Source organism: Symsagittifera roscoffensis, chromosome 3 (genome assembly GCF_963678635.1).
Source record: "Symsagittifera roscoffensis chromosome 3, txSymRosc1.1, whole genome shotgun sequence".
In the NCBI taxonomy this organism is placed as follows: domain Eukaryota; kingdom Metazoa; phylum Xenacoelomorpha; order Acoela; family Convolutidae; genus Symsagittifera; species Symsagittifera roscoffensis.
Genome location: NC_087064.1, coordinates 81,439,240 through 81,465,693, shown reverse-complemented (window position 1 = coordinate 81,465,693; position 26,454 = coordinate 81,439,240). Strand labels below are relative to the sequence as shown.

General features: G+C 36.2%; 1 protein-coding gene across 1 annotated transcript in view; it reads left to right on the top strand.

Moving 5' to 3' along the window:
* Window positions 1-26,454, top strand: part of LOC134841130 (mitogen-activated protein kinase kinase kinase kinase 3-like) — a 73,135-nt gene that overhangs the window by 19,817 nt on the left and 26,864 nt on the right. Inside the window, exons 2-14 of the mRNA XM_063856919.1 lie at window positions 602-753; window positions 1,019-1,086; window positions 4,027-4,130; window positions 13,987-14,102; window positions 14,456-14,590; window positions 15,663-15,988; window positions 19,768-19,858; window positions 20,408-20,733; window positions 20,959-21,236; window positions 23,931-24,015; window positions 24,472-24,587; window positions 24,966-25,155; window positions 25,591-25,685. Coding sequence (XP_063712989.1) covers window positions 602-753; window positions 1,019-1,086; window positions 4,027-4,130; window positions 13,987-14,102; window positions 14,456-14,590; window positions 15,663-15,988; window positions 19,768-19,858; window positions 20,408-20,733; window positions 20,959-21,236; window positions 23,931-24,015; window positions 24,472-24,587; window positions 24,966-25,155; window positions 25,591-25,685 — 2,082 coding nt within the window. The remainder of the gene's footprint in view (window positions 1-601; window positions 754-1,018; window positions 1,087-4,026; window positions 4,131-13,986; window positions 14,103-14,455; window positions 14,591-15,662; window positions 15,989-19,767; window positions 19,859-20,407; window positions 20,734-20,958; window positions 21,237-23,930; window positions 24,016-24,471; window positions 24,588-24,965; window positions 25,156-25,590; window positions 25,686-26,454) is intronic.

Below are 26,454 nucleotides of genomic sequence, written 5' to 3'. Positions count from 1 at the left end.
TTTCTACCCATGACATTTGGTTCCAAAAATTAGAGATAGAAAAATCATTGACATTAAAAAATGGTTGGTAGGCCAACAAACCGAAAATAAGATAACCATTCCAACAAGCCAGAAATTATTATTGTTATGCAACATAACAACAGATTGTCATGGTTGTTATGAAATTAATACATAATTCTGATGTAATTTACATTATTTTGATGCAAATTCGGCTTCAAGATATGTCGGTTTGTTGATTAGAAAACGATATAAGAGGTCATTATTTAGTCAAGTTAAAGGTTGAACCAATTTGAGACGTTTCTTCTTATCGCAAATAAGGATGGAAAAAATTCTATTTTGGGTCGGCCAAATTAATTTCAAGTCTAATCGCATTAGAGGAACTTCCCCTAGGCTTGATATTTAATAATTTCTATCTCTAGATCTATAGAATATCTAGATGAGTTAACGCTATCAATGCTATTTTTTGAGTGATAAAATTGAACGAATGAAGGGGTTTCAAATGTTTTGATACTTTCCGTAGAAAACAGGCTTTTTGTGGGCAATTACAAAAACTTTGGTGGATAAACTTTTGTTGATTATGGAGGTGATTTGTTCCTTTTAGGGACACAGTAAACAAGATACCTCGACCGAGGTTGCACTGAAGCGGATGATGGTGAAGGATGCGAATGAACTAGCTCATCTGCAAATGGAGATCACTCTTCTGTACCAGCTGGACCACCCAAACATTGTCAGATACTATGACTCATTCTACCAGTTAGTAGTAGTCTTGTAAAGTAATAATTCAAATGACATAATCTAAGAAAACTAGGAAGCTGTCCAATAATCGCAGATTGTTTCGTGACATAGAATTATATCAGAGTTGACACTTTCTTGGTTCTACGTGTCAGAAATGTTGATTTCTTTTGTCAATCCACTCTGCGACGAAGTACATAACAGATTGATGAAAAACTACAAATTGGCAAAATGGCCATTTGATCACTTTCGCTGAATATGCTTATTATGAGTGCTGTGTTTTTAGCAACCGGTGTTTGTGGTTGATCATGGAGCTGTGCAGCTACGACTCCCTCCAGGATATCTACAACCAAAGTAAGTACTCTGACTGTTGTAGTCGATCATGTGCAATATCTCTACCTGCTAGCGTGTTTGCCTTCAGGAATTCAATGACCGGTTGCGTGTTACATCATTTTATGGTTTTATCATGTAACCTTATATTTCGGTTGTATTCTGCTCGATGTCACTCTACCTTACGCAGTTATACCTTCGCTCCGAGATGTACCTTGAATTTATTCGACCCCATTGGTCGATCGGTACGGTATTCACTATTTTAAAACGTTTCAAATAGAATCACTCCATGCTGAATCATGGTCGTTGTTGTTGTGTTTGCCTCGTCGAGGGGCAGCGCATGATCTTCCGTCTTCGTGGTCTGATTTTGTTTTGAATGGCTTGATCTTTTTTTCTGGAATGATTGAGACGTTTCAGTACTTCCTGTTGAAGGATGATAGTTTCTTCGCATCGTTCAAATCGCACTTTGTGGCCCCGCCATGGTGCCTGTTGGTAGAAGGGGCCCCGAGTACTTTGTTGAAATGCAATTTGGCTCCCTTCTCGATGTAATTGTTAGGGTCGAACAAGTCAGTCAAAGGGCCCGACTTGTGGCTTTTGAGAGACCGTTTTATTTGTCTGCGGGGGTCAGACGTTTTGAGGTTTTCTTCCTTGGTGTTTGTACAGGCGGATGTTTTACTCTCCATTCATCTAATGTCTTACGATAAGGTATGTTGTCATTGAGCGATCAATCAATTCATCCATCTTTGTAGCCATTCATCTATCCAACCAGCCAGCTAGCTATCCATTCATCTAGCCATCTTGTATGGAATCATCCATCCATTTAATTATCCATCCTTGCATTAAACTATCCAGCTATCGATGTTTCCAGCCAGCTATTCATTCATCAAGGAATCCATCTAGTTAGTTAACCAGCCAGTCGTCCATTAAGCCATTAATCCGCCCAATCATATGTCTAACAATCTATCAATCTACTCATCCCTGTCAATCCCTTCAGCGTGGTAATCATCCCGTTATCGATATATCCACACACCCATTTGTTTATCCAGCCATCCACCCATCGATCAAGTCATTCATCCTTTTATCTAGCCATCTATCCAGCCAATCATCAAAACATCTAACGAACCGATCATCCATCTAAGCAGCAATCTATCCCTCCATCCAATAATCCACTAAATTCAGTCAGTCATCAATAATCCAGCAGTTGATCTTTGCGTTAAGCCTGTCGTTCGTCCAGCTAATCATCATGGATCTAGCTATCCAACCATTTAGATACCCATCTGTCTTCCATCAAGTAATTCATCCATCCTTGCATCCCACATTTCATACAGCAAACCATCAATCTATCTAGCTTTCCAACCAGCCATCTATCCGGTCATCGAGCCATTCAACCAACCAGTTTTTCATCCATCTAGCCATCTATCTATGCTCATGAATTCAGCCATCCTTGCAACCAGTCATCCATCTAGCCAACCATACATCCAACCAGTCATGCTTCGATTCATACCTTCATCAAACCAGCCATCTAGCCACCCACCTAGAGAGCCATCCTTGCTTCCATCTAGCTATCTATCCTGCCTTCAACCCATCTATTCAATAATCCAGCGATCTCGAAAACCAGCTAATTATCCATCCATCCTATCTATTTCTCTGTTAAACATTATCGTTTGCGTTTTTCAGGAGCAGCTATAGTGTTAGTGAGCCTGCTAGTTGGAATCAAGCAAGCCAGTTGGTCTTTTCAGTTCATTACTAAAAACATATATCAGGTGTTTTCGTTCAATCTAAAGCGCTTATCTCTTTGATTTTATTTTTTTTCTGCGACATGCAATTTACCGTTGTAAAGTTTTCATCATGCTCACTTTGATAATTTTGCTCATTGAAATTTGGCTTTGTTTGAACTTCACTTCGAAATCGTCTGCTAAGTCTAGGGAAAAGTGCGCGTTTCAATGTAAGTGTGCAAGTTACGGTAATAAGAGCTTCGCGGATACGATAATCGATCAGATGCTCGTAATATTTGCACAACAGTTACTTTTTCAGCTGACGATTATATATTAACTGCCTCGGTTTTGTTTCCGCCGAGCTTTGACTTAATTATTTCATTGGGTTATCAGTGGAAAACAATTCAAAATTTTTCGAAGTTGGAACTGTATTTGCTAGCTAGTTTATTAAAAAAGTATAAGTAGAAAGTTACGAAGTTTTATACTAATTTAATGAATTACTCTCAGTTTTGCTTTTTCGATATCTGATTAATTTTTTTTAAAATTGAATTCATTTGCCAAAAGGAAGGAAATTGACGCTCTCTAAAAATGAAATTGCAAATGAGAACTCGAGTTTCCTGAGAAGTTTTCACGCACAAAAATGCTTTTTTAAATCTGCTTGTTTCATGTCTTTTTGCTAAAGTGAAATTTTTTTTGTCGTTTTAAGACCCGTTGAAGAAAACACGGCATTTAGCTTTTTTCTGGAATTGATGCACTTCACACGTTTTCTTCAATAATTAGGTGCCTCGAATTTTAGAAAGCAACTCGTTGATTTTGTTTTTACTTAGTTCTTACGATGACTCTCTGATAATTAATTTTTTGTTTTAATCTTTCTACGTTCTCTATGAGAATTGGAAGCGACGTTTGGTCTGGCTTAGGACCATTAGGGAACTGAACAGACTCCTTTGATGATTGATTTTTATAGTTGGTATATTTTTCAAAAGAGAGAAAATTGTGAATCGTCAAAGAGCGCACTAACTAATTGAAAATGTGTTTTAATGAGTTTTTAACAATAAGAAGTGAAAGTTAGAATTAGAAATGTCGGATTGTTGCAAGTTGAACTAAGTCGAAGTGATGAAATAATTTCTGGAAATGTACATGTAGAGGCGTTTTTTAGGCATCCCATTTAAAAATCAAGTAACGCAAGATGTAAAACTGATATCAGAAACAAATGAGTTTTATGAGTAATAACAGTTTTTTTATGTTGCAGAGAAGAATGCGTTCAATGAAGAGCAAATTGCATTTGTAATGCGTGAAATGTTCGAGGCTGTCAACTACATACACAGGCAACATGTCATGCACAGAGACATCAAAGTAAGTCCAAGAAGCCACCCAGCAGGCTAAGCTGAAGTTGTGTGCAGTAGGTTCATCGGAAGCCAAGTGGGCGCTGGGCTATGAAAATGCATCTCAAATTACATACCTTAATTCCCAAATGGCGTGAAAATTTTAATTTCAAATAAGACTTCAAAATATATGAGATGACATGTGCTGTCTATTTTTCTAAAGGTGCAATGCATAATAAGTAACTGGAATATAAAAAATTCACATGGCTCTAAGTCGGTTTACAATTCTGGTATCTTGTTGTATGCGCGCTGTGTCATAATCTCATGATATTTTTTCTAGCATTTTCGATATTTTCCTGTCGGTTGTTTTGAACGAGACACCTTAGTAAAAATAATTGTGGATCCTCAAATTACTCGACCATAAAGTATGCATGACAATGAGTAAAAGTTGTTAAAATTATAACTTACGTATAAGTATTCAAGTATAGATTATTTTCGTCAAAGAATTAACGAAATGTTTAAGTATGAATTACAATTATAGTTGTGGAATAAAAGGGTATTATGTTTGAAGTTAGTTTTGAGCTACAGTCAATTTAGTTAACAAAAATATTGACAGCAGTTCCTGTCTAAGTGGAACTGATGGCCTTATTTGATTTTTTTTTGTTCTTTTTGTTTCACGATCAAGTTTAATTTATCGCGGTTCGACTCATTAATTTTTTTTTTCAAAGTCATTTGCTGACAGGAAAAATAATTATGCTCTCCAAAATAAAAGTGCAATTGACGCAAGGTTTTATAAATTGAAAGAAGTTAAAGGTGATAAGTTTTTCGAAATTTAAAATTATTTATTTTGCCTTAAATTTTAGTTGAAAAATCAGCTGCTGTTTTTAGTTTCCTAGTTTTTCTGAACTCATTCCCAACTGTCTGTTAAATATGAGTCGATTCAAGATTTTGTTGAAACTTATATATAAAATTCGAAAATTTATGGTGGCTAATAAACAATTTGGAATCATGGTCAGCCATGAAATAATGCGCCACAATATTAGTTTTTTTCATACTACAGAAGCGATGTTTTCCCTAGCATTCATTATAGACTTATAAACTTGCGGTTTGTTCAAAATTCGTATTTTTTTGAAGCCCCCCAGCTGTTTTGATGTTGTTGTTGTTGTAGACAGACTAATTTCGTTCCGAATTTCTGATTGAATCAGAGAGATTGATTCTGTTTGAGATAGAGAGAGAGAGTGAGAATTTTCGTTGGTAATCACTACAGTTTCCCCAGGGTCTCTTGCGGCAAAACTGACTCTTATATAGGTCGCGATGTTTTGTTTTCAGGAGAAGTCTTCAGGCTCAACTTAACTTTTTCGCGAATTCTATTTGAGATCTTTTCAAGCTCATTTCCTTTGTTAAAAGAAAGGCAATTCCATTATCGAATATTGAAAGTGTATAGGTCCTGAAAAAAGTGGTTGACTTCCGTTTTCGAAAGCGAAATCTGATTTTCAGATTTCCCCGCGAAAAAAAAACTTTTACTTATTGATCCAGTTCTCAAATTGTGTTACTGTTATCAAAAAAGTGCCAATCACAAATGTTCTAGAATTTCAAAGAGCTATAAGGCGATTGACTCTCTTTCTTTGAAATTCGAATGTTGAAGTTTTGTCAATTAAAAATACTCGACAATAAAGTATACGTGACAATGAGTATAAGTTGGTAAAAGTATAACTTACGTGTAAGTATTCAAGTATAGATTATTTTCGTCAAAGTATAAATTAAGTTTTTAAATATGAATTACAAATTATAGTTATGGAATAAAAGTGTATTATGTTTGAAGTTAGTCTTGAGCTACGGTCAATTTCAGTAACCAAAAATGTAGACAGCAGTTTTTGTTTAAGAGTCAATGAAGGAAATGATGGCCTTATTTAGGTCGAGTGTTGTTTTTGCTTCACGCTCAAATTCATTTTATCGCTGTTTGACTCATGTTTTCTTTTTGATTTTTTCTCACAGTTTTTTTGCTGATAGGAAAAAGAATTAGGCTCTCCGAAACAAGTGTAATTGAAGCAAGGTTTTGGAAATTGGAAGAAAGTAAAGGTGATAAATTTTAGTTATCAATTTTAGTTGAAAAATCAGCTCTTGTTTTTAGTTTCATTGGTTATTGACTCATTCTCAAAACGTCTGTTAACTATACGTCGATTCAAGATTTCGTTGAAATTTTTATTCAAAATTAAAAAAACTTATGGCGGCTGTTAATCAATTTGGAATCATAGTGAGCAATGACATAAATTTCTATAACAAAATCAATTTCTTGCTTGCTACAGAAGCGATTTTTCCCCGGCATTCACTATTATATACTGATCTCAGGAGGATGTTTGACTTGTGCTTCAGATCATTTGGTCAAAACTTGGTGCTTTTTTTGAAGCGCCGCAGCTGTTTTGATGTTGTTGTTTTAGCTACACTGATTTCGTTCCGAACTTTTGATTGAATTAGAGAGATCGATTTTTAGGAATTTTCGTTGTTCGTCATGTGTAATCATCTACCACTGCAGTTCCCCCAGGGTCTCTAGCGGAAAAACTGACTCTTATATAGGTCGCGATGCTTTGTTTTCAGGCTCATATTTAATTTTTAGAGAATTCACCTTCGAGATCTTTTCATTTCCTTTGTTCAGTGAAAGGCAAATCGAACAGTGAAAGTGTAAAGGCCACAAAAAACGTGATCGGTTTCCATTTTCGAAAGCGGAATCTGATGTTCAGATTTCCCAGAGAATAGATTTTTTACTTATTGATCCAGTTATCAAATTGGGTTACTTTTATCAAAAAAGTGCCGATGATAATTTATTCTAGAATTTCATAGAGCTGTAAGGCGATTTGTACTGTCTTTGAAATTTGAGTGTTGAAGTATGATTGAAATAGCTTTCAAAACTACTTTCGAGTTGAACAGATTTGCGGGCCAAGCGGATTTGGTATATTTTTTTCTGATTAACTACAATCTGAACTTTCTCAACCCTGGGCAACTTGGAGAATACCAAAATACAGATTGGTGGGGGGAGGGATATTAAAAGACAGAGCCGAATCACCTTCTGATTGGTCTGTCTGTTTTGATTTGGTTTGTTTTGGGAATAGCAGCTAGTGAAATGGAACTTAATTCCAGGCTGATTCGGCAATGATTAAACTTGCTTAATTGAAATTTCATCTTCATTGACTTCACCCTTCCCATTCTACACTTTCGTTCTTAAAGTGTATGATTCTTTTTGTCTTAATGTGACATCACGAGTTAATTGAAAAATTACGATACCAATGCATTATTGTTAAAACTTATCTTGAGACTCAATTTCTTTAATTATCATACAGGACAGACATTAAGGGAAGGAAAAGTACGACTGGGAATGTAAAAGTAGCCGCGAGAATAGCACATGGTACCGCTCTGTTAATCATGCAAACGCAGACATCGTTGCTAAATCCTTGTTTCAAGGCAAAGCGTCTGTATTAGATTAAGAAAAGGTATTTACTGATCTAGAAAAGTATGATGCTGCTCCAAAATGTTGAATTTTTAACAAAAAGCAGAAAAATTATCGGATTACATCGCATGAAGTTGCAATACCAATGCTTTCATATTTGAGGCGATGATAATTTTATCGTCAAAATCTAATACTTTTTCAAAAACCACTTAATTTAGCACTTCGATTATGTCACAGTCCTAAATTTGACATCTAGTTAAACAAGTAGTAATTAACTGCATGAATCGAAGAGTCGATTCACTTAAGGCAATTAGATGTGTTTATTTGACTCAAATTCAAATAGCCCTTTTAGGGGTTGGATGGTGAGCGAAAAGATCCTGGGTTCCGATTCCTTTCCCCATTGCTTATTGAATTGCTTATTGCTAATTGCTGTTCAAAATGGGCCATCTATTCATGTGTAGCCTTTTTGTCTGCTTTTGTTCAACCGATGTTTAATAACTTCACCTCCCTTCATGGCAGTTGTTGTCAATACAATGGGGCTTAAAAGGTTATTTTGAAATAAGATTGTACTTTACTTGCCCCTTTAGGCTGAGAGCAAAAGGAAGTTAAGTCGACTCGCAGAACTACAATTATTGTTCCGACTTTCGATACGAAAGTGACGGAATATTTGTACTCGGGGTGGGTTTTTTTCTTCAGACAAATTTCGAATTTTTAACTAGCCATTTTTGACGGATTTTTTAAATATCATTCGAAAGGTATTGTTGTCCTGAGCTCAAATTTGAAAAGATATTTTACCTGTGATCATTTTTCGTAAAGTTACGGGGGTTTAAAGATTGCCATTTTGGCCAAATTGGGACAAATAACGCGCGATATGTTTCGCGCTATTAACGCGTAAGCGGAGAGTTAATCCGCCTTAGAAATTGTTCCCAATTGGTTAAAAGAAGCTTATGTGCCATAATTGGTTTGTTACAAGGAGCGAAATCTATCCTTTTGTACTTTGTATGGCGTGTGGGGGGATGATTTTCATTAGAAAATTTTAGAATTTTTTTTTTAATTCATTGAATTTTTTGATGTTATTACTGCTCCATAATACTTAAATGGCAGTCGGAACATTCAGGGTTTCGCCCTGATACGAGCAGTCTTGTTAGAAATTAAACAAAATTGAACAGTTATTGGATGTGAAATTGTTCAGACTACAATAACTTTAGTTTGGTTACGAAGCAGTATTTAGACAACCACGTATTCAGACTCGTCAGTAATTAGACAAATACTGTGTTAACTAATCAGAATCGAGACAAGGAAGAAATAATAATTATTTATTTCGTAAGTTGTTTACTTACTTTCTCATTTCGATTCTGATTGGTTAATATGGTAATTGCCTGCTTACTGATGGTATGAGTACGAGGTTGTCTAAATACAGACCACACTCCCTTTAGTTTACAGCTTTGCTGAACTCAACTCAATTTACTACATGTCACAGCTGTATAATTTATGCATTCGAAATTTTTTTATACTATGTGGATTTATAACTGGGTTTTTTTTACTTATTCCGCCCAAATTTCTGAATTTTATGCTTTGTAACTTTCAATGTATAAATAGAGAGAACAAAACATTGATTTCATTGATCGATTTGGTTCAAACAAATGCGGTCCGTTTATTTTTTACCAGATTTCTATCAAAGACGAAGGTACTGCTATGATAGGGGGCGTTCAACAGTGCCGAAGTACAACAGTGCCGAAAAAGGCGGAAAAATTTAAACGCATTTTGTAAAGCGGAAAATTACTGACGCAACTTATTAAAGAAAATGGGGGATATTCTCATGGGCGAAGGACCGAATGAGCGAAAAAACTCGTGAGCAAAAAACCGAAAAAAAATTAGCCGAGAGTCAATTTTTAAAAAGAAGCAATTGCCATTCAATTAAAATGAATTGAAAAAAGCTATTTTTTGCTTCTTTCATAACGAAAACCTTGAAATGTAAAATTTGTTCCAATTCGGCGGCGGTCAGTGACAATTTGAAACTTATGCATATTTCTGCCGTTTTCATATTTGGCCAAAATCAATGTTCAGTCCCTGGAAATGTTTACTTTCTTTCCAAATTATAGATAACTGAAATCTGATTGGCTGATTTTTATTTTTGTGCATTCGGTCCTTCGCGTATGAGGGATTCTACCGAAGAAAATTACTCCAATTTCGGCGCCAAAATGTCTGCAACTGCAAATTAAACAATTATTTTGGCGCCAAGACGTCTTAATTGCAAGTTTTCTTGCTCAAAATCTTCAAGTGTCACTTAAGATTGCAAACGATCGCCGTTTAATTTTCGATTGCCGCACTTAATAAGTTGAAATTTCGGCATTGTTGAACAAAGTTTTCATTTTCGGCACTGTCGAACTAATTTTTTTTATTCGGCACTGTTGTATTGCCCCCTATGATAGGGTGGTCCCATGAAAATAACCAGGTCCCTTGAGAATTAGACACCTAGAGCTCTCAAATCGTTTAACATTATGATTTTGCCATTCAGAAAAATGTCGCAGTATTTTTTCATACAAATTTTATGTTTTGTTACTTCGTAAAAAGCTCCCTCACCATTTTAAGGTGAAAACTTAAAAAAAAATGCCAAAATTGTGTTTTGATGACAAATAAGTTAACCCAATTATGGTTGTTAAACCGTAAAATAAGTTGAAGCTAGCAGATTTCATGATATACACAATGTATAGGTTACAGTTTTTAATCTGAAAATTTTCTCGCGAGAGTTTTGAAATGAATATTTTATGCACCAATTAGTTGTCAAAATTATAACATGCGAAATGCATGCGGGACCCGTCTATCATAGTTGCTATTTTGTGGGACCACTCGATCATAGTAGTACCAAGCCGCCTTTTGAGCAATGAAGGTGGCCATTTTTGCCTGGAGCTGTGTTCTATTTTTTTTCTGGGCTGGGTAAAACCCTGCGGCATATTTGAAAGTATTTTGAATAGTTAACCAAATATTCTATTTTTCGGCGAGTTCGGCTTTTTTATTAATTGACATAAAATTGTGAACAAAACATTTTGAGATGGTGCTGAATTTTGATTGCCGAAAATAATTTCTGTTGGAGATGTTGAAATATTGTTTTTTTTTGTGTATAATAAGTAAAAAGACCCTCCATACTCTACAATCAATTGAGAATTTTAACTTTGATCTGGTTTATGTTTTTTTTTTCTTTTTTTGTATTAGTGTGACTTAATCATAATTATAAACATCAGTTTTGTGCCAAAAAGTTATCGTCTTAATTCCGTTTTTTTTACTTCGTCTAACTTGCTTGTCTAAGTTTCTACTACCCTTTATATGAATCAACTCAGTAGTAGCCGTAATAGTAAAACATCGAAGCGCGCGCTGAATGTTCCGAATGCCCATAAGCATGTCTGTGGAAGTGGTATTTCGCGTTTTGTAACATATCTTTTTGACGCAATCAGCTTGCCTCAATCAACATAGCATGCCGCCTAAGCTATTGGTTGAAAATATTTGAAACGGTGTAAGCAAACCCATATACTCTGTTGATTTAAGTTATCCGGAAAAAATTTATTAAACTTATTACTTATTAAACTTATTAAATTTTTAAACAAGTATTTATCAAATTGAGTTGACTTTAGGTGAAAAAGAAAACATGCGTAGAAGCTCAGCAGAAATGGCTGTTTTTTGTAGCGCCGGAAGTATTTGCGCTTTTCAATGTTTACACAGCCTAAACTTTAATCTGAAGCGTTTTTTTTTCTACTTATGCTACCTTTTGAGTTTATTGAACCTTTTCTTCGTAGAATAAAAACCAGAGTTGGAACCGGGCCTGGATTTGAGGCCCGGGTCCGTTTTTAGTGAAAAGAATAAATTTGAAGCAAAAAGTAAATCCCGTTTTAAGTGAAAAGAATAATTTCCAAACAAAAAGTAAATTGAAATTTAAATAATCAAAATTTAATCTATCTATCTATATCTATATACTATATTTAAATGCGAGTGACAGCTATCTCCCATGTTTAAGCATAATAATTTTGCATGTTTAACGAAAGAATTTTTTCATGTTTAACGAAAGAATTTTTTCAGTTTTTCAATTAGTTTTCCGCAAGTTCATTAATTTTTCCGTATTTTTTTCGAGGCCAAATTAAGTCTGTCTGTATACCTGCTTTTTAAATTAATTTGATTATGTCTGTCTAACCGTCGCCTAATTTTTTAACTTTCATCTATTATGTATTTAAATGCGGGCTTCACTATTTCGCCATGTTTAAGCGTTTTCAACGTATTATTTTTACATGTTTAACAAAAGAATTTTTTCACGCTTAAGCTATATCGTTTGAAATTAGCAGCCCAATAGTAGGATATTGTCAGAGTTTTCCCAGGTTTTGCGATTCTGGCCTCCATATAGAATAACCAAATCCTTTTAGTTACGAGATAGGCCATTATCGAGATTTTTCAAAAATATATAGAAAATTCAATTTAATAAAATTTCTCAATTTTTGAATTTCTCACCCTGTATTGGGTGATGTCAGGGTACTCTCAGGGGTTGCGAATCTTGCCTCCAATTCTCACTTCTCAAATCCTTCTAGTTTTCGAGATACGATGTTTTTTATGATTTTTTTTGGAAAAATTTTTTCAAAAACTTTGATTTTAAAAATTCCAAAACGTTGAAGATCTCAATCGTGTTGTTGTATATTGTGAGGGTACTCTCAGGGATTCCGAATCTTGCTTCTGATTATGGCTGCTCAAATCAATGTAGTTTTCCAGATATGACGTTTTTATGATTTTCTCCGAAATTTTCAAAAAAACTTAAATGTTAAAAAATTCCAAAACTTTGATGAGCTCAATCATGTTATTGGAATCTGTGAGGGTACTCTCAGGGGGTTGCGAATCTTGCCTCTGGAGATGACTACTCAAATTCTTGTAGTTTTTGAGATATGACGTGTTTTTAGGATTTTTCAGAAAACTTAGGTAAAAAAAATTTCACAAAACTTGAAATTACCATCACTGTAGTGAGGCTCTGTCAGGGTACTCTCAGGAGTTGCGAATTTTGCCTCCAAATAGGAATGCTCAAAATCTTGCAGTTTTCCAGATGTGGCGTTTTTTGTGATTTTTCTAAACATTTTCAGAAAAGTTAATTTTGAAATTCCTAACCTGTACTTGGGGGGCTGTCAGAGTAATCTCAGGGATTGCAAATTCGGCTTCCAATTAAGAATGCCCAAATCATTTTTGTTCAAGAGATACGACGATTTTGTGATTTTTTTTGGAAATTTTCAGAAAACTCAAATTACAAAATAATTAGTTAAAGTGAAATTTCCAACCCTGTGGTTGTGTACTTTCAAAGATTGCGAATATTGCCATCAAAAAAGACTGCTCAATTTGTGATAGTTTTCGAGATAAGAATTTTTTTCGGGTTTTCAAAAAAAAACTTTTTTTTAGAAAACTTAAATGTGGAATTTCTCAATTTGAATTTCCCAACGTTGTAGTTGGGTACCGTAAGAGTACTCTCAGGAGTTGCAAATCTTGCGTCCAAATGCGACTGCTCAATTTTCAGTTTCCCCAGATGTGACGTTTCTTAGTTCATTTTCAATTTTTCGAAGAACTTATATAAAATTTCACAAATTTTCATGGTGCTTGAAATTTGTATAAAAACTTGAATAAAAAACTTAATTTATTAATAAATTTTTAATTACGAACCCTGTAATTGGGTGCTGTCAGAGTACACTCAAAGAATAGTTTTTTTGAGTTGTTGAAAATTCGAAGCACCGGAGGTGCGTTTCACGCTTGTATTGTGTGAAAGGTATGAACTCTATTGAAAGTTAGGCCCAGCCCGTAAAAAGCCCGGAGATGGTTCCAACTCTGATAAAAATACGTTAATTATTTAATCAGAAGCAGCTTTAGCTAAAATGGGGTCCCTAGTGTTCATTTAAGTTTCATTGCAAACACCAAAGTTTGTGAAAGAGGTTTTAATGCATGCTCCGATCGAGTTAGGATGTGTTGCGTTACCAAAATCGGATACCACAATGAATTACTGTACTATATCGGGTTTTTTTTTTAAATTGTTTACAAAATATGGTTGAATCGTAAAATGAAACATCTTCAATTTTGCGAAATGTCAATTAAATTTTTTTTTTCAATTACCGAAGGCCAATTTTATTTTTAAAACATTCTATTTCAGCTTAAGCACAGGAAAATGATTTTGAATGCTGTTAAGAGAGTATATAAGCCAGCCGAAAAGTTACATCATATGAATGAATTTGCTTAACTTTCGTAACTATTAGATAATTGTTACATAACTATTATAAAAACGCTTACGTATTTTCGGCTGGTTGATACTTCGGCTGGTTTGTATGCAACCGTTTTAACCAAGATAATTATAGTCGGAAACTTCTGAGCTGCTAGCACAGCAACCGGCTACTGTTGATTGATTAGGAAAAGTTAATTGATTTTTCCATACTTTCAGGGTGCGAACATTCTGCTGACTCAGAAAGGAGACGTGAAGCTGGCTGACTTCGGAGTGTCCGTGCAGACTTCTTCCACTTTGGACAGAACAAAGACTCTCATAGGCACACCTTATTGGTAAGAGTCATCGAAAATAGTTTTATCACAACTTTAACTGACCATCTGTTCTATTTTCCGAAATTCACCATCATCGTCATCATTTTTGATTTTTCTTGTAACCCTTTTTGCAACTCAGCGATATCTGATTAGTTTGTTTGAACGAGGCTGCATCAGTTGCTGATGAGTATCCTCTCCTCATCCGCAAATATGCCTCATTTTGACCTACTTATATACTTAAGGACTTGGATCCTACTTTCTGTTAATAGTCTGTGTATAGTCAGTCTATAGAAGCTCCAATGATCCTCGCTGTGTCAAATTGAAGCGATCCAATCCACGAAATCTACATTTGTTATTGTTGGTTGCTATTTCAGGATGGCCCCGGAGATGGCATCAGCCGACAATAGAAACTACACGTACTCGAACAAATGTGACATATGGGCTCTGGGCATTGTAGCTCTGGAGCTGGCTCATGGACAACCTCCTAACTACAACTACGAACCCAAACAGTCGGTATTTTTTCATTGTCAAAATTTAAAATCGGAAACTTTTTCAGTATGGTAAAATGAATGCCTAAAGTAAGCCCAATTTGCAACTCATTGCATGTAGTTTTGGTGCTTTTTAGCAAGAGGCAAATTTTTGGACCAATTAAGCAATCTGCTATGGATCAATCTGGAATTTGCTTTAAGATTTTTTTTGCGAATTTTTGTTTGCGTGACCATTGCCTCGAGGAACGCAATTTACCGGGGCTGGTGTAAAAACTCTGCGTCTAAATAACAGAAAAAATATATCTGCAGCACCTTCATAATGCTCGCAATAGCGCTTTTTTACTTACGGCTTAAATGCATCAATTCTAGTAATTGTTTTCACTCTGAAAGTTTGTAATCAGTTTTGGTATTCTGAATGTTCGTCTTCCATATTGTTGGAGAATCTGGCTCATGATTCTTAAGTTCAGTTCATTTCCTTGTTGAAAGGAAGGCAAACTTCACTATCGAACAGCAAAAGTGTTAAGGTTACGAAAAAGGTGATCGACTTCGTTTCGAAAGTGGAATTTAATTTAATCCCAGCGGAATAAAAATTAACATATTGATCCAGTTTTCTCAAATTAAACTGATTTTAGCGAATCATAACTATTTCTAAAATTTGAAAGAGGCTTAAGGCCATATAAGATTTAACTTTGAAATCGAAAATTGAATCTTTTCAAAAATTAAATCAGTTTTTTTTTCTGTTCCTTGCGTTCATGACTCTTTTCCAACTGTCTGTTGGCTATGTTGAAGTGGTAATAATTATTTCTCAAATTCGTAATGAGCTATCCCTCCCCTCACCGCCCAAAAGTAAAATGATAACACGGCAATTCTTGGGCCCTAGAGTGGCCAAAATTTTGATCCGCTCATCACCTCACCTCGTCCATGACCCAATTGGATGTAATAGCCAAAAGTCAAGTATAAACTAAGATTTCTTGGTTACGCAAGAAATGCGATGTTCTAACAACAGATGATTTTTTTAATCATTGAAGACGTAATCGACTGAAGTTGTATCCTTAGCAACCAGTTTTTAGTAGAACGTTGAATTGAACCTTAGGTACTTGAACGTTCTAAAAGGACGCCGCTTCAAAGCACCAAAATTGAGCAGTCAGCGAACTTGGAGCGGAGATTTCTACCACTTCATCAGCTGGACCCTAACCCAGAACGCCTCGAAACGACCCACTGCCGAAGAAGTGCTCCGGGAATCAGACTTCCTGCGCAAAGAGGGTCTGGGTCCGTCTCTCATGCGCATTTTTCTACGGAAGCCAACTGATAGTCAAGGCGGGGATGCAGAAGGTGATGAGTTGAACACGTCGACGCAGAGGCTCCAGCCCGATGAAGACGAAAAGGTCATTAAATCGAAGAGCAAGGCTGATACTTCAGGCAAGTTGTGAAGTGATAGTCTTTATTATCATTTTTTTTTTGTAATAGCAAGGGTATTACAACATGATACTAGACTGTTTTATCCCATTAAATCTATGTCCACATACTTCGCTTGTTTACAATTATTGATTTTAAGTGTAGATATGGCGTAGAGACTTTCATAGGTATATAGTTTGAGTCGGGTCGTACCTTTTAGGCAATTTGTTGCTCAATTTTCGGCTTCATTTTAAAGTTATTCTTTTAAAGCGACTTTTATTTTTTGAGAGTCGATATAAGAAGTTCAGACTCTTATATAAGTCGCTATAAAAGTTTTTTTTTGGTTTTTTTCAGGAATTTTCTTATAAATTGCTCAGGCTTAAAAATATTTTTTCTCTGTTTGACTTTATTTCTTTTGAAGTTCAATTCATTTCCTTCTTCAGAAGGAAGTCAAACTCCACTAACGAAAAGCGAAAGTGTAGATGTCTCGAAAAACGTCAAAAGGTTCTTTAACTCTTTGCCATCCGTCTGTTGGCTATATTTTGTAATTGAGTTTTTTCCCAGAAATTAGTCTGCTAATTTTTGTGTTGTTTTTTTCTCAAGTTTCTCTGTTTTATCTGGTTTGAAAGATTATTCGCAAAATTTGCTTTTGCGGAGGAAAGGTAGCTGAATTTATGTTTGCTTCAGTTTTTCGGAATATCGATTTTTCATGCGTTGTTTGTAGCTGCAAACAAGGGGCGCCGCGCTGACAGTACTGAGTTAAACAGTTACTCAAAACTAGGGACAGTTTTTGGCATGGAGAACCGAGAACAACTCTTAAAGAATCTAATGTCCCCCGTTATCTTGTGACTTCATCGTGGTTGCCCACGGGTCGTCTTAGAGAAGTTAGCTTTGATGGGACAGTTAAAGAGGTGATGTATGTCATGCGAACTAGCGTTACAGCTTAGGATATTGTTTTGTGCAACCTCGACGAGTAGCTGTTTAATTGCGTGCTATATCGATGTCGGAGTTGAACTAAGTTCACCGTGAACTTCACGGAAGACTGTTTCCTTCCAAAGCTATTTCTGGGGTTTGCGAGCCCATCTGTTTGTTTTGATCTGATGCAATGCTATCATTTTCATCAAGAAACTTTTGATGTTGCCCTAGCATTGTTCGGATGTGATGTTTTGTATTCTCTAGATTGGGTTGTGCTGGGTAGTTTGGTGATCACTTCTTTCTTGTTGATCGCAACCATTCAGAAATTGTTTGTAAACATCTCATTCTGTTCCTTGGCTGGCATCATTTGAGTTTCACCATAAAGGTGTGCAATTGGAATTGTTTTGTGCTGCCAGATCCGGTGTTTTAAATGCTGTGTTTTAACGAGCTTGAAGATCTCTCCGAGTTTTTTTCACTGAAGGTGTACAAACAGTAGCTGCTTAATTTGAAATATCTAGAACATAGTTTCCTCGCGTCACGTTCAGCTTGTCTGAGTGTTTTTTTCAGTAATTTTATCTTCCTTTTGGCTTGTGTTTGGTGAGCGTAAAGAGGTTTATAAGTTGATTGCTTAATTTGAAGGTCATTGCTAAATTTTCGCTTTTTTCATAAGGGGTCCCCCTCTTATAGTACTGAGCAAAACAGTTACTCAGAACTGGGGTCAGTTTTTGGTGCGGAGAATCGAGCATAATTCCCGTGCCTGTTTCAAGCGGTCAGTTTTTACTTAATGCATGGAGCCGAGAAAAACTCCTAAAGAACCCTATGTGACCCGTCAAAGCCGTAGTTTATGTCATGCTAACTAGTGTTACAGTTTGGGATCTTTTTTGTGCATACTCGACAGATAGCTATTCAATAACGTAAGGCTATATCGAAGGCGGAGTGGAGCAAGAGGTATGCTGTCTATTTCACGGAAGGCTGTTTTCTTCAAAAGCTTTTTCTTGGGTTTGAAAGCCCAGCTGTTTGTATTGATCTGATATAATGCTGAAATTTTTATCAAAATATTTTTTTTGCCATTCGGAAGTGGTTTTGTCAGTCACATAGTTGCTTGATAGTTTGGTGGTCACGTCGTTCTTGTTGATGGCAACCAGTAAGAAATTGCTCGCAAACATCTCAATGTGTTCCTCTGCTGGCAGCATTTGATTTTTACAATAAAGGTGTGCAATTGTTTTTTTTTGCAGCCTGTTAAAACTCAAATGCTGTGTTTTAACGACCTTGAAGATGTCTCCAACGAGATTCCTTTACTGAAGGTGTACAGACAGGAGCTGCTTAATTCATAAAACTATGCGCATTGATCTTTCATCTAATACTTAGTTTCTTTGCTGCAGGCCGAGCTTATGTCTGAGAGTTTTTCCAGCCAGTTTTGGCTTGTGTTCAGTTAGGGTAAAGAGGTTTATGAAAGGTGATTGTTAAAGTTTAAGGTTTTTGGATGGTAGTTGTTTTTTGATAATCACTTTTCTTTGGTTTGAAATTTCGTTGTTCTTGGTTCGAATAGACACTGAAGATCTGTCTGCGGATTGTTTCAAATTGCGTTTTTGAAGCCCATTTTGAAGAATACTTAGACAGGGGTTGTACCTCTAGTTCAATTTCAGTGTTGTTAGGACCAGGGGTGGTGATAGCCATGGCATCTGCCTTTGTTCTATTTTTTTGTTTTTGACAGATGGAAGGGGCATTGATGACAGGGCATTGATAATAGATTGATTAGAATGGGCGACGAGACACCTTAAAATTTACCTGTTTTCTTTCGTCGCATTTTGATTTTTTATTCTTAAGTTCAAAATAATAAGTTCATAATAAGTTGCCCTGACTTTAGCTGTGACGTTATCTATATTTTTGCGTTGTTTAAGAGACTACGTTTTAAGATCATTCATCAAAATACCGTGATCCACTGCGTCAAAAGCTGCAGTAGGATCTACGGCAACTAAAAGTGCCCTGTGTGGAAGTTGTGGTTGATTAAGTCCGTTTCTTATGAGAGTTGCTATGCAGTGTAAGTTAGTGTTTGTTGAGCTGTGTTTTTCAAAACTTGCTTGTGATCTGCTTGTGGGATGCAATTGAAATGATCCAGCAAGGCTATTCAATCAATTTCGCTACTGGAGATAAGAGGGTTGTGTTTCGGTAGCTTTTTGCTTCATTCATATGGTCCGATTTCAGTAAGTAGAGTAAAGATTTGCTTAAGTTTCTAATTTTGCAGAATGATTGGTGTTAAGAGATAGTGATGTAAGGTTGGTAAGAAGATTGAAATATGTTTCTCCGAGGTGGTGGAGTTGAATGGGGCGATGTTCGATGTTGTGGGGCCCTAAAGCTGTGTTTTCTTGGTCAATTTAATTTTGTTTATGATAACCTGTGCAACAATTTTAGTGGATTCATGAGATATTTCTTTTAATTTGCAGAGGGTGCTGCGTTTCTCTTTGTTTGGGGCGGGCAGGTGGGGTATGCATTGCTGATTAAAAAGGTTGTCACACTTTCTCAAATCATAAACAGGATTATGTTGAAGTTTATGCGTTGACTTGAAGTTTATGTGTTGTCAGATGATTTGTACGCTGAGAGGTCACAATTTTCCATAATTTGTGACTTAACTTCTCTGAGAGGCTCGTTTTTCCCTTGTTTCAAGTTTGTTTCGGTCTCAAGTTTGATCATCTTATCTTAGGTTTTTTAAAGTCCATTGCTCAATATAGGCTGATATGCAGTTTTTTTGGAACTCTTTGCATAACCGATAGATCTTAGAGGCTATCATTTGTCTAAGTTTTTGTTCTGGATATAGAAGAGTACTTTTTACTGTCTGAATATAGAAGATATTTGACATTGAAGTGAGTTGTCATGTTATTTGATTGCAGGTCACGCAATCCACGCACCCAGTCAGGAGTTCAGCCACCTGTCTCAAGTATGGCCCAACTCCAGCTCAGAGTCCATACCCGAGGAGCCAGAGTAAGCAGATCACAGTATAATTTATATTATTCTCAATTGAAACAAGATAAACAAGTTGCTGCGAAGGCGGCACAGAAAGTTCTGATCACAAATATCATCGCAAAAAAACAAGTTTTTAATTTCGTTTTAATGGATTTAATCGGAAGTTTCCTCCGATGTATGGGTAATGAAGGTAGGGGAGTGAAGTTTCAAAACTTACTTAATGATAGGTTAAATTAGGTGTTAGAAACATAAAAATTAGATTAAGAAACAACTCCCTTCTCATAACTCGTGGGGTCTCCCATGTTATCAAGTGTAAAAACGAAACCCACCCTAAGTCATAGTGCCTTCCCATTTCAAACGTGATATTTTTTTCTGAGGTATTTTCAAAAGCTCAAAAAAATATCGGGTTTTTTCGAACTCATTAATACTTGACTTTTCTGACTTCCTGTTGGCTTGTTTTTTATTTTTTTATTTAGCGCTTTTTAAGCATAACTGATCTTGATTGTTTTCTATTGTCAAATATGATTTGGGTTAGAGTGATAAAATAGGTTAATGAAAACATTTCAGCAAACAAGGTGTAAGCAACCACGACGAAAAGAAGCAAAGACCCTCGGTGCCTCCTCCCGATGGTCCAGCTCCATTGGCGCCCTCAGACTCGATGTACGTCAATGTCTCTGGTACTGCCCCTTTTCTCGGTGGATCGGAAGTCAAACAAGGGCCAGCTCCGATCGCCAGAGGAGATACCAATACCGCCGACTACGAGAACGTGTCACCTACCATACGCAGTGATCCAAACGCAAACCCGAATGGGCAAACAAAGCCAGCTGCAGAAGGAGACAAGAATAATGAAGCAAAATCAATTTTAGAATACGACCGTACACTTAGACCCTTAGGTAAGCTCGATAATTGGTTGGTTCTTCGGATGACTGGTTACTTTAAATTGAATGTTTTGATGTGATATAAATTCAGAAATTCTGCATTTGATTGGCTGAGAGAAATTTCACAACGCAGAAATTTGATTGGCTGGGAAAATATTGTGGCTTTTGGTTCAAACATCGGAATAGTGTATCTCAACTATTTTTGTACGTTTTCATTGTAAACTTGTTGTGTTCATTTAGATGCACAGTCACGGTCACGTGAAAACATCCAAGAAAGCGAATCGAGAGAAACTCCGAAGAAGCCAGCCCCGAAGTCGCCCCAAGTAGCCCCATTCTCCCGGTCAAATGATTCCCCCAATGCTCCGTCAACACCAGCGTCTCCACAACACTATTCACATGGATTAGCCGCTGAGGCAGCATCTTCACCCAATAATGAAATAGCGCGACGAGAAGATGGAGTCTCGCCAGAAAAAGCAAAGCAGCAACTTTCAGGAAAACCGGTTGTTCCCGAAGTTTTAGTAAGTAGGGAAATTGCGCAGCTAAAACTATCAACTAATACATCTTTACAAGAGCTAGCTTGCGAACATAGTACTATTACGGCCAAGCTTTTTTTTCCATGAATGTTTCACATCTAAGTGCAAAGTTTTGTGCAATTTTTTGTGTTAATGGTACGGCGTACAGTGCTGATTTAAATTATCCGGAGGAAATCAATAAACTTGAAATATATCGAAAATTTTTAGGTCGACCGAATTTATTTTCCGAGCTCCCCCAAAGCGCTAAAAAGACCCTGTTTTGGCAGGCAACATTTTGAAAAAACCAGCGAAAAGGCGTTTTAAATTAGTATATCTTGGCGCCAAAAGCGCCTTGAAAATAATTTTAGGGTCCCTCAGCCAAAATAATACAAAGGAGGCCCTTTGGGTTGTCAGGGGGTCGAATCCATGAGGGGCGGGGGCGTCCGCCCCTGCTGCTGCCTTGTTTTTATTGGTTAAGCATGTGTGAAAGTTTGAGTAAATAAGTGCCAGCGAGCTATTGCTGAAATTGGGCTCAAATTTGGAGGCGTTTGGTTCGAATCCTGCAAGTTTCGTTCTTTTCAAGGCTAATTTTTGCAATTTCTTGAATTTCGATAGCTACTTTTGGCTTGATAATTTGCTTGTGTGTGCAAATGGCTACTTCGCCTCTGTGTACAAGGCGTAGAACGTTTTTTCCTGTGTCAACTAAAACCAGTTCAAAATACTTGTGGGAGTAAATAGCGATCTGCTTAATAGCGCTCTAAGGTAGGTTAGACGTTAAAGTTTGAAATCGAGGGTTTAGTTTTCAGGAGTCTTAATAGTTTAATAGTCTAATTATTTTTTTAACCGCTGGAATGCTTGCAATTGAAAATGCTAATTGATGCATAATGAAGGCCCAATAATGAGAATAATGTCATCATAGGATGCTCAAAATAATAATGATATTCATCTGATGCGATTTTCGTTGAAGATCTGGGTCCCTGATTTTTTTTAATCATTGTTTTCAGCTAAATTTCATAATGTGTTCATTCTCGGGGGATTCTCTTGGCCTCAATAAAAAGTGAAAGCCCGTTGCTTAGTAATTTGTAATTGTCACAATGCAGATCTAAAAGATATTTATAAACCCTTCAGCCAACTTTGATAAATGGTTGTTGGTTTCTTGCGCGCTCAGTTCCGATTTTAGCTTTGTTGTTTTGGACCTAAAAATAGATTGGGATGCTTAGCATGATCCATTAGATGAGATATTTTCAAGTGATAAATGTTGCTAACATGATGCAGGTGGATTTTTCAGTGTTTTTCAACCTGGTGAACTCTTTTTGTTTATATTTTATGTACCAAAAGAATGCCGTGCAAATTTTATTTCATTTATGTCGGTGTAGGTCATGGAAATTAACTAAGCGTTGCAATAAGTTTTAACTTTGATTCAATATATTTTATGACAATATCTTTGCGTCAGTGTCTATGAACAAATTAAAGACACTAATGTTGCATGTTTTGCAGAGTCATGAACGTAGAATACTCTTATATAGGTCCTAAGACTTTTTTCTCAAGAAAAAGTCATGTTCACGCTGAAATTTTTTTTTTTTTTGCGGTTTGACTTTTGGTTTCTTTTCAACTTCATTTCTTTTGTTAAAAGGAAGGCAAGCTCCACTATCGAACAGCGGACGTTAAAATGTCACAAAAAAGTGATCGACTTCTAATTTCGAAAATGGTTTTGTGTTTCGAAAGTGGTTTGATCACTAATGCATTTCTTTTTTTGAACATTTTAACCTAAAACAACTTTTCAGACAACTCGAAGGACATTCACATTATTCTGGGCTGTGCACTCATACAAGCGGTCTTAAATGAAAATTTATTTTCAACGATGAATGTAGTTCAGATTCTTATACAGCTCGTAATGATTTTTCTCGATTTCTAACAGGAAATGCCTTAAGTTAGTTCAGGCTGAAATTTATTTTTTCGCCGTTTGAAATTTGATTTTTTTTCTGCTCATTTCCTGTCTTAAAATGAAAACAAAAGCCGCTCTCGAACAGCAAAAGCGTAGAGGTCACAAAAAATGTGATCGACTTCTAGTTTTGAAAGTGGTTTGCAATATCAGGTTGAATTGGTTTTGTTTTACCAAAAAAGATTTAGTGGAAATAAAAAAAATGAAATTGAAAAACTTTTGGAAATTTATTGAGACTTATGTTTTTTTTTGCTGAAACTCGAACTTGAAAAGTTTCCAGGAAAAAGGAATCATTTTTCCAGGGGCGGATCTAGAATTTTTTCGAGGGGGAGGGGGTGGCGGATTTTCAAAAACCAAATTGAGTTTCGGACGGACCGTATAATTTCCTCCCCAAATCGATTAAGGGAGATAAATTACCGGTTTTTTATAAATTGACTTTAAGGGCAAAATTGATATTTTAGTTGGTCTAGAAATCAATTGATACCATAATGATTAATATTTTTCGCTATTAACAGGATAAAATCTGTTCGGTATCAGAAATGTTCTCTGGCAGTATATTCAATGCGCTTGCTTGCCCTCTGGTTGTTGAGGAGGTCAAATTCCTGAGGCGGAAGCGTCTACCCCACCCCCAAATCTGCCCTTGATTTTCTAGGTTCCTTGCCATTTTTTAACTGTCTATTGGCTATGTTAGTAATTTAAGTACGAGCCTTATTTGTTCGTATGAACTATTTAATAATGTGCTGTTTTATGTTGTGTAGATGGGTGCTATGTTCTCCAAAGTGTTCGATAGTGTGTCCTTCTCCAGTTACTGTGCAGTCACATGGGTGAACCCAGAGACCAAATGTAAGTGAATTAATGGTACGTTTGTTTCGACAAAAAATGCAACAAGAATCATGTTGATCAACCGATTGGCAGTCTGGTAGCAACAAAGAATAAAGCAGTTGAAATTGCTCATAGTTGTTTGAGGATGCAGACGGGTGTGAAGGTGATTGCGACATTTTTGTGAACTATACGTTTTGACCATTAAGAGCACCTAGGTACATAGTGACTATTTGTTTCAGTTAAATACAATTATTGTAATTTTAATAGACTATCTTTCATTAAACATACGGTTTTGCGTTACTCACGCCGAGCCGAATGTTTCGATAGCCGAAAAATGAAGCTGACATTCATTGAAGCGAACACTTTATCACTCGTGACGAATATAAGCTTTCGCTACTGGTAATGCCGGCAATATACCGTATGCTAGTTGATATATCTTTCTCGGATATGTTAAGATATCAATTTTTGCGTGTTTAGCTGAGTACATTTTGATTGCTTCTGACAATGGGGTCTACAGTCTGGATGTGGAACAAGTCTACATTGCGGAGCCAGAACTCAGGCAAATCTACTCGTCACGTACCACTTGGATGCAAGTTAGTTCATTTTTACCTATCTCTAATAGTATATATGGACTTTTTTATCGTTTAAGAAAGACGTCATAACGAATGAGCCTTGTGGTGGATTCGACACCCTCGCCCTTCAAAGGCCATCCATTTGAGGCAGATCCTTAAATTTGTCTAAAAGCGCTTTGGTGAAAGTTTTTTTGAACGAAGAGCGTGCGACGATAAACGCGAATTTTTCAGTTAAATTCTCTAAGTAGTTAAATTCACCAATAGCAGCATTTTCTACACTTTTTCAAAATCGCCTCATTTGTCATGTTCTAAAAAGTGAACATGATCAAAATCCAACTTGATTGTTGAGTTCTTTTCCCTTGAATGGCTCTTAATTAATCTGCAAAACACTTGTTTCAGGTGCATGAGAACCAGCTCATCTCCATTTCGGGCACGAGGAAGACCTATGTGTGTCAACACGACTTGGCCGCCCTCTATACCACCAACAGGACCCTGATGCGAGGAGTGTCCAGTATGATTGCATCGCGCATAGGACTGGCCAAGACTCAGAAGATACATGCTACCAGAGGCTGCCTTAAATGCTGCCTCAGTATGTACTACACTCTTACTACATAGTTTTTGCTCTACTGACCATAGCCTGAACATTCTATGCAACTTGCACAGCCAATTGTTACCATTGTTACTTTTTGACCTTGAAAATTATCGGTCAGTCTAGAAAGAGTAGATGCTGTAGAATAGTATTCAAAGATTAGCCCTTTTACTCATATCCGTAATGCGTTTCGGCTAATTCCGAATAAACAGGTCGAGAAAATGATTAAGTTATCGTCGCTCGCCACTTTGCTATTTCAGTCTCTTTCTTTTTGTGCAAAGTTTCCATGGGAACGTCAACAGGAGCCGTTAAGCTCAATTTGCTGCTCTGTTGACGATGTTTTATTATTTAGATCCAAGTCTTCTGTATTCAATCATCAGTTAACTGAATTCAAAACTCAACTTCAAATTGATTACATTTGGTTTGCAATTTCAGCGAAGACCTTTAACGATACCTACTTCATGTGCACACAACAAGTGGACAGATTCATCCTGTTTCAGTGGTATGAGAACAAGTTCAAAGAGCTACATGTGAGTAGTCCCAATGGAAGTCCTAATTTGCTCCGTAAATTCTGACTCAACACTTATGAAGTCAGCAACAGATTCGATAAAAAATCCTGATTCAACACTTGTGAAGTCAGCAACAGATTCGATAAAAACTGATTAAAGTTTGTTAATGGAACGTTCAATTTTTTCCTGCCTTTTATCAGAAAAAAGTCTTAAAAAGGGTTCACTTTCAATTTTGATTTGAGTTTTGACTTCTTTGGGCTTTATTTAATTTTATTTTCAATAAAGAAGACAAAATACTCTCTCCTATAACAAAAAGGGGAATGGTGCGGAAAAAACATGAATGACCTTAAAAATAAGTAGTTTTTTTTGGTTTTCTTGAATTTGTTTATAGCACTTAGAACTTTTTCTATAAAATAGAATTGCAGTCGTGTTGTATAAGTGTCACATGTTTTTTAAGAGTAATGAATGTAGTGAGTACTCTTAAATAGGCCTTGGTGATTTATTTTTCAGGAATTTGTTGACTCTCAATTTTGATTGTTTTGAGGTTTGACTTTTTATTTCTTTACCCTTCTCTTTTTCTTTCTCAGTTTTTTTTTCGGAATCCTGGTTTTCGTCCTAATTTCTGTCGATTCGATTTCCGTTTTTTATCTGGTGGGATTTTTAGTGGTTTTTTTAAAACATGAGTTTTGTTCCAATTTAAATAGTTTTTGCTATAACTGAAACTTAACAAATTTGTAAATTTACCATGTTTGTTTTTTAGTTTTTTCTTTTAGTTTTTTTGTTTTTAAGT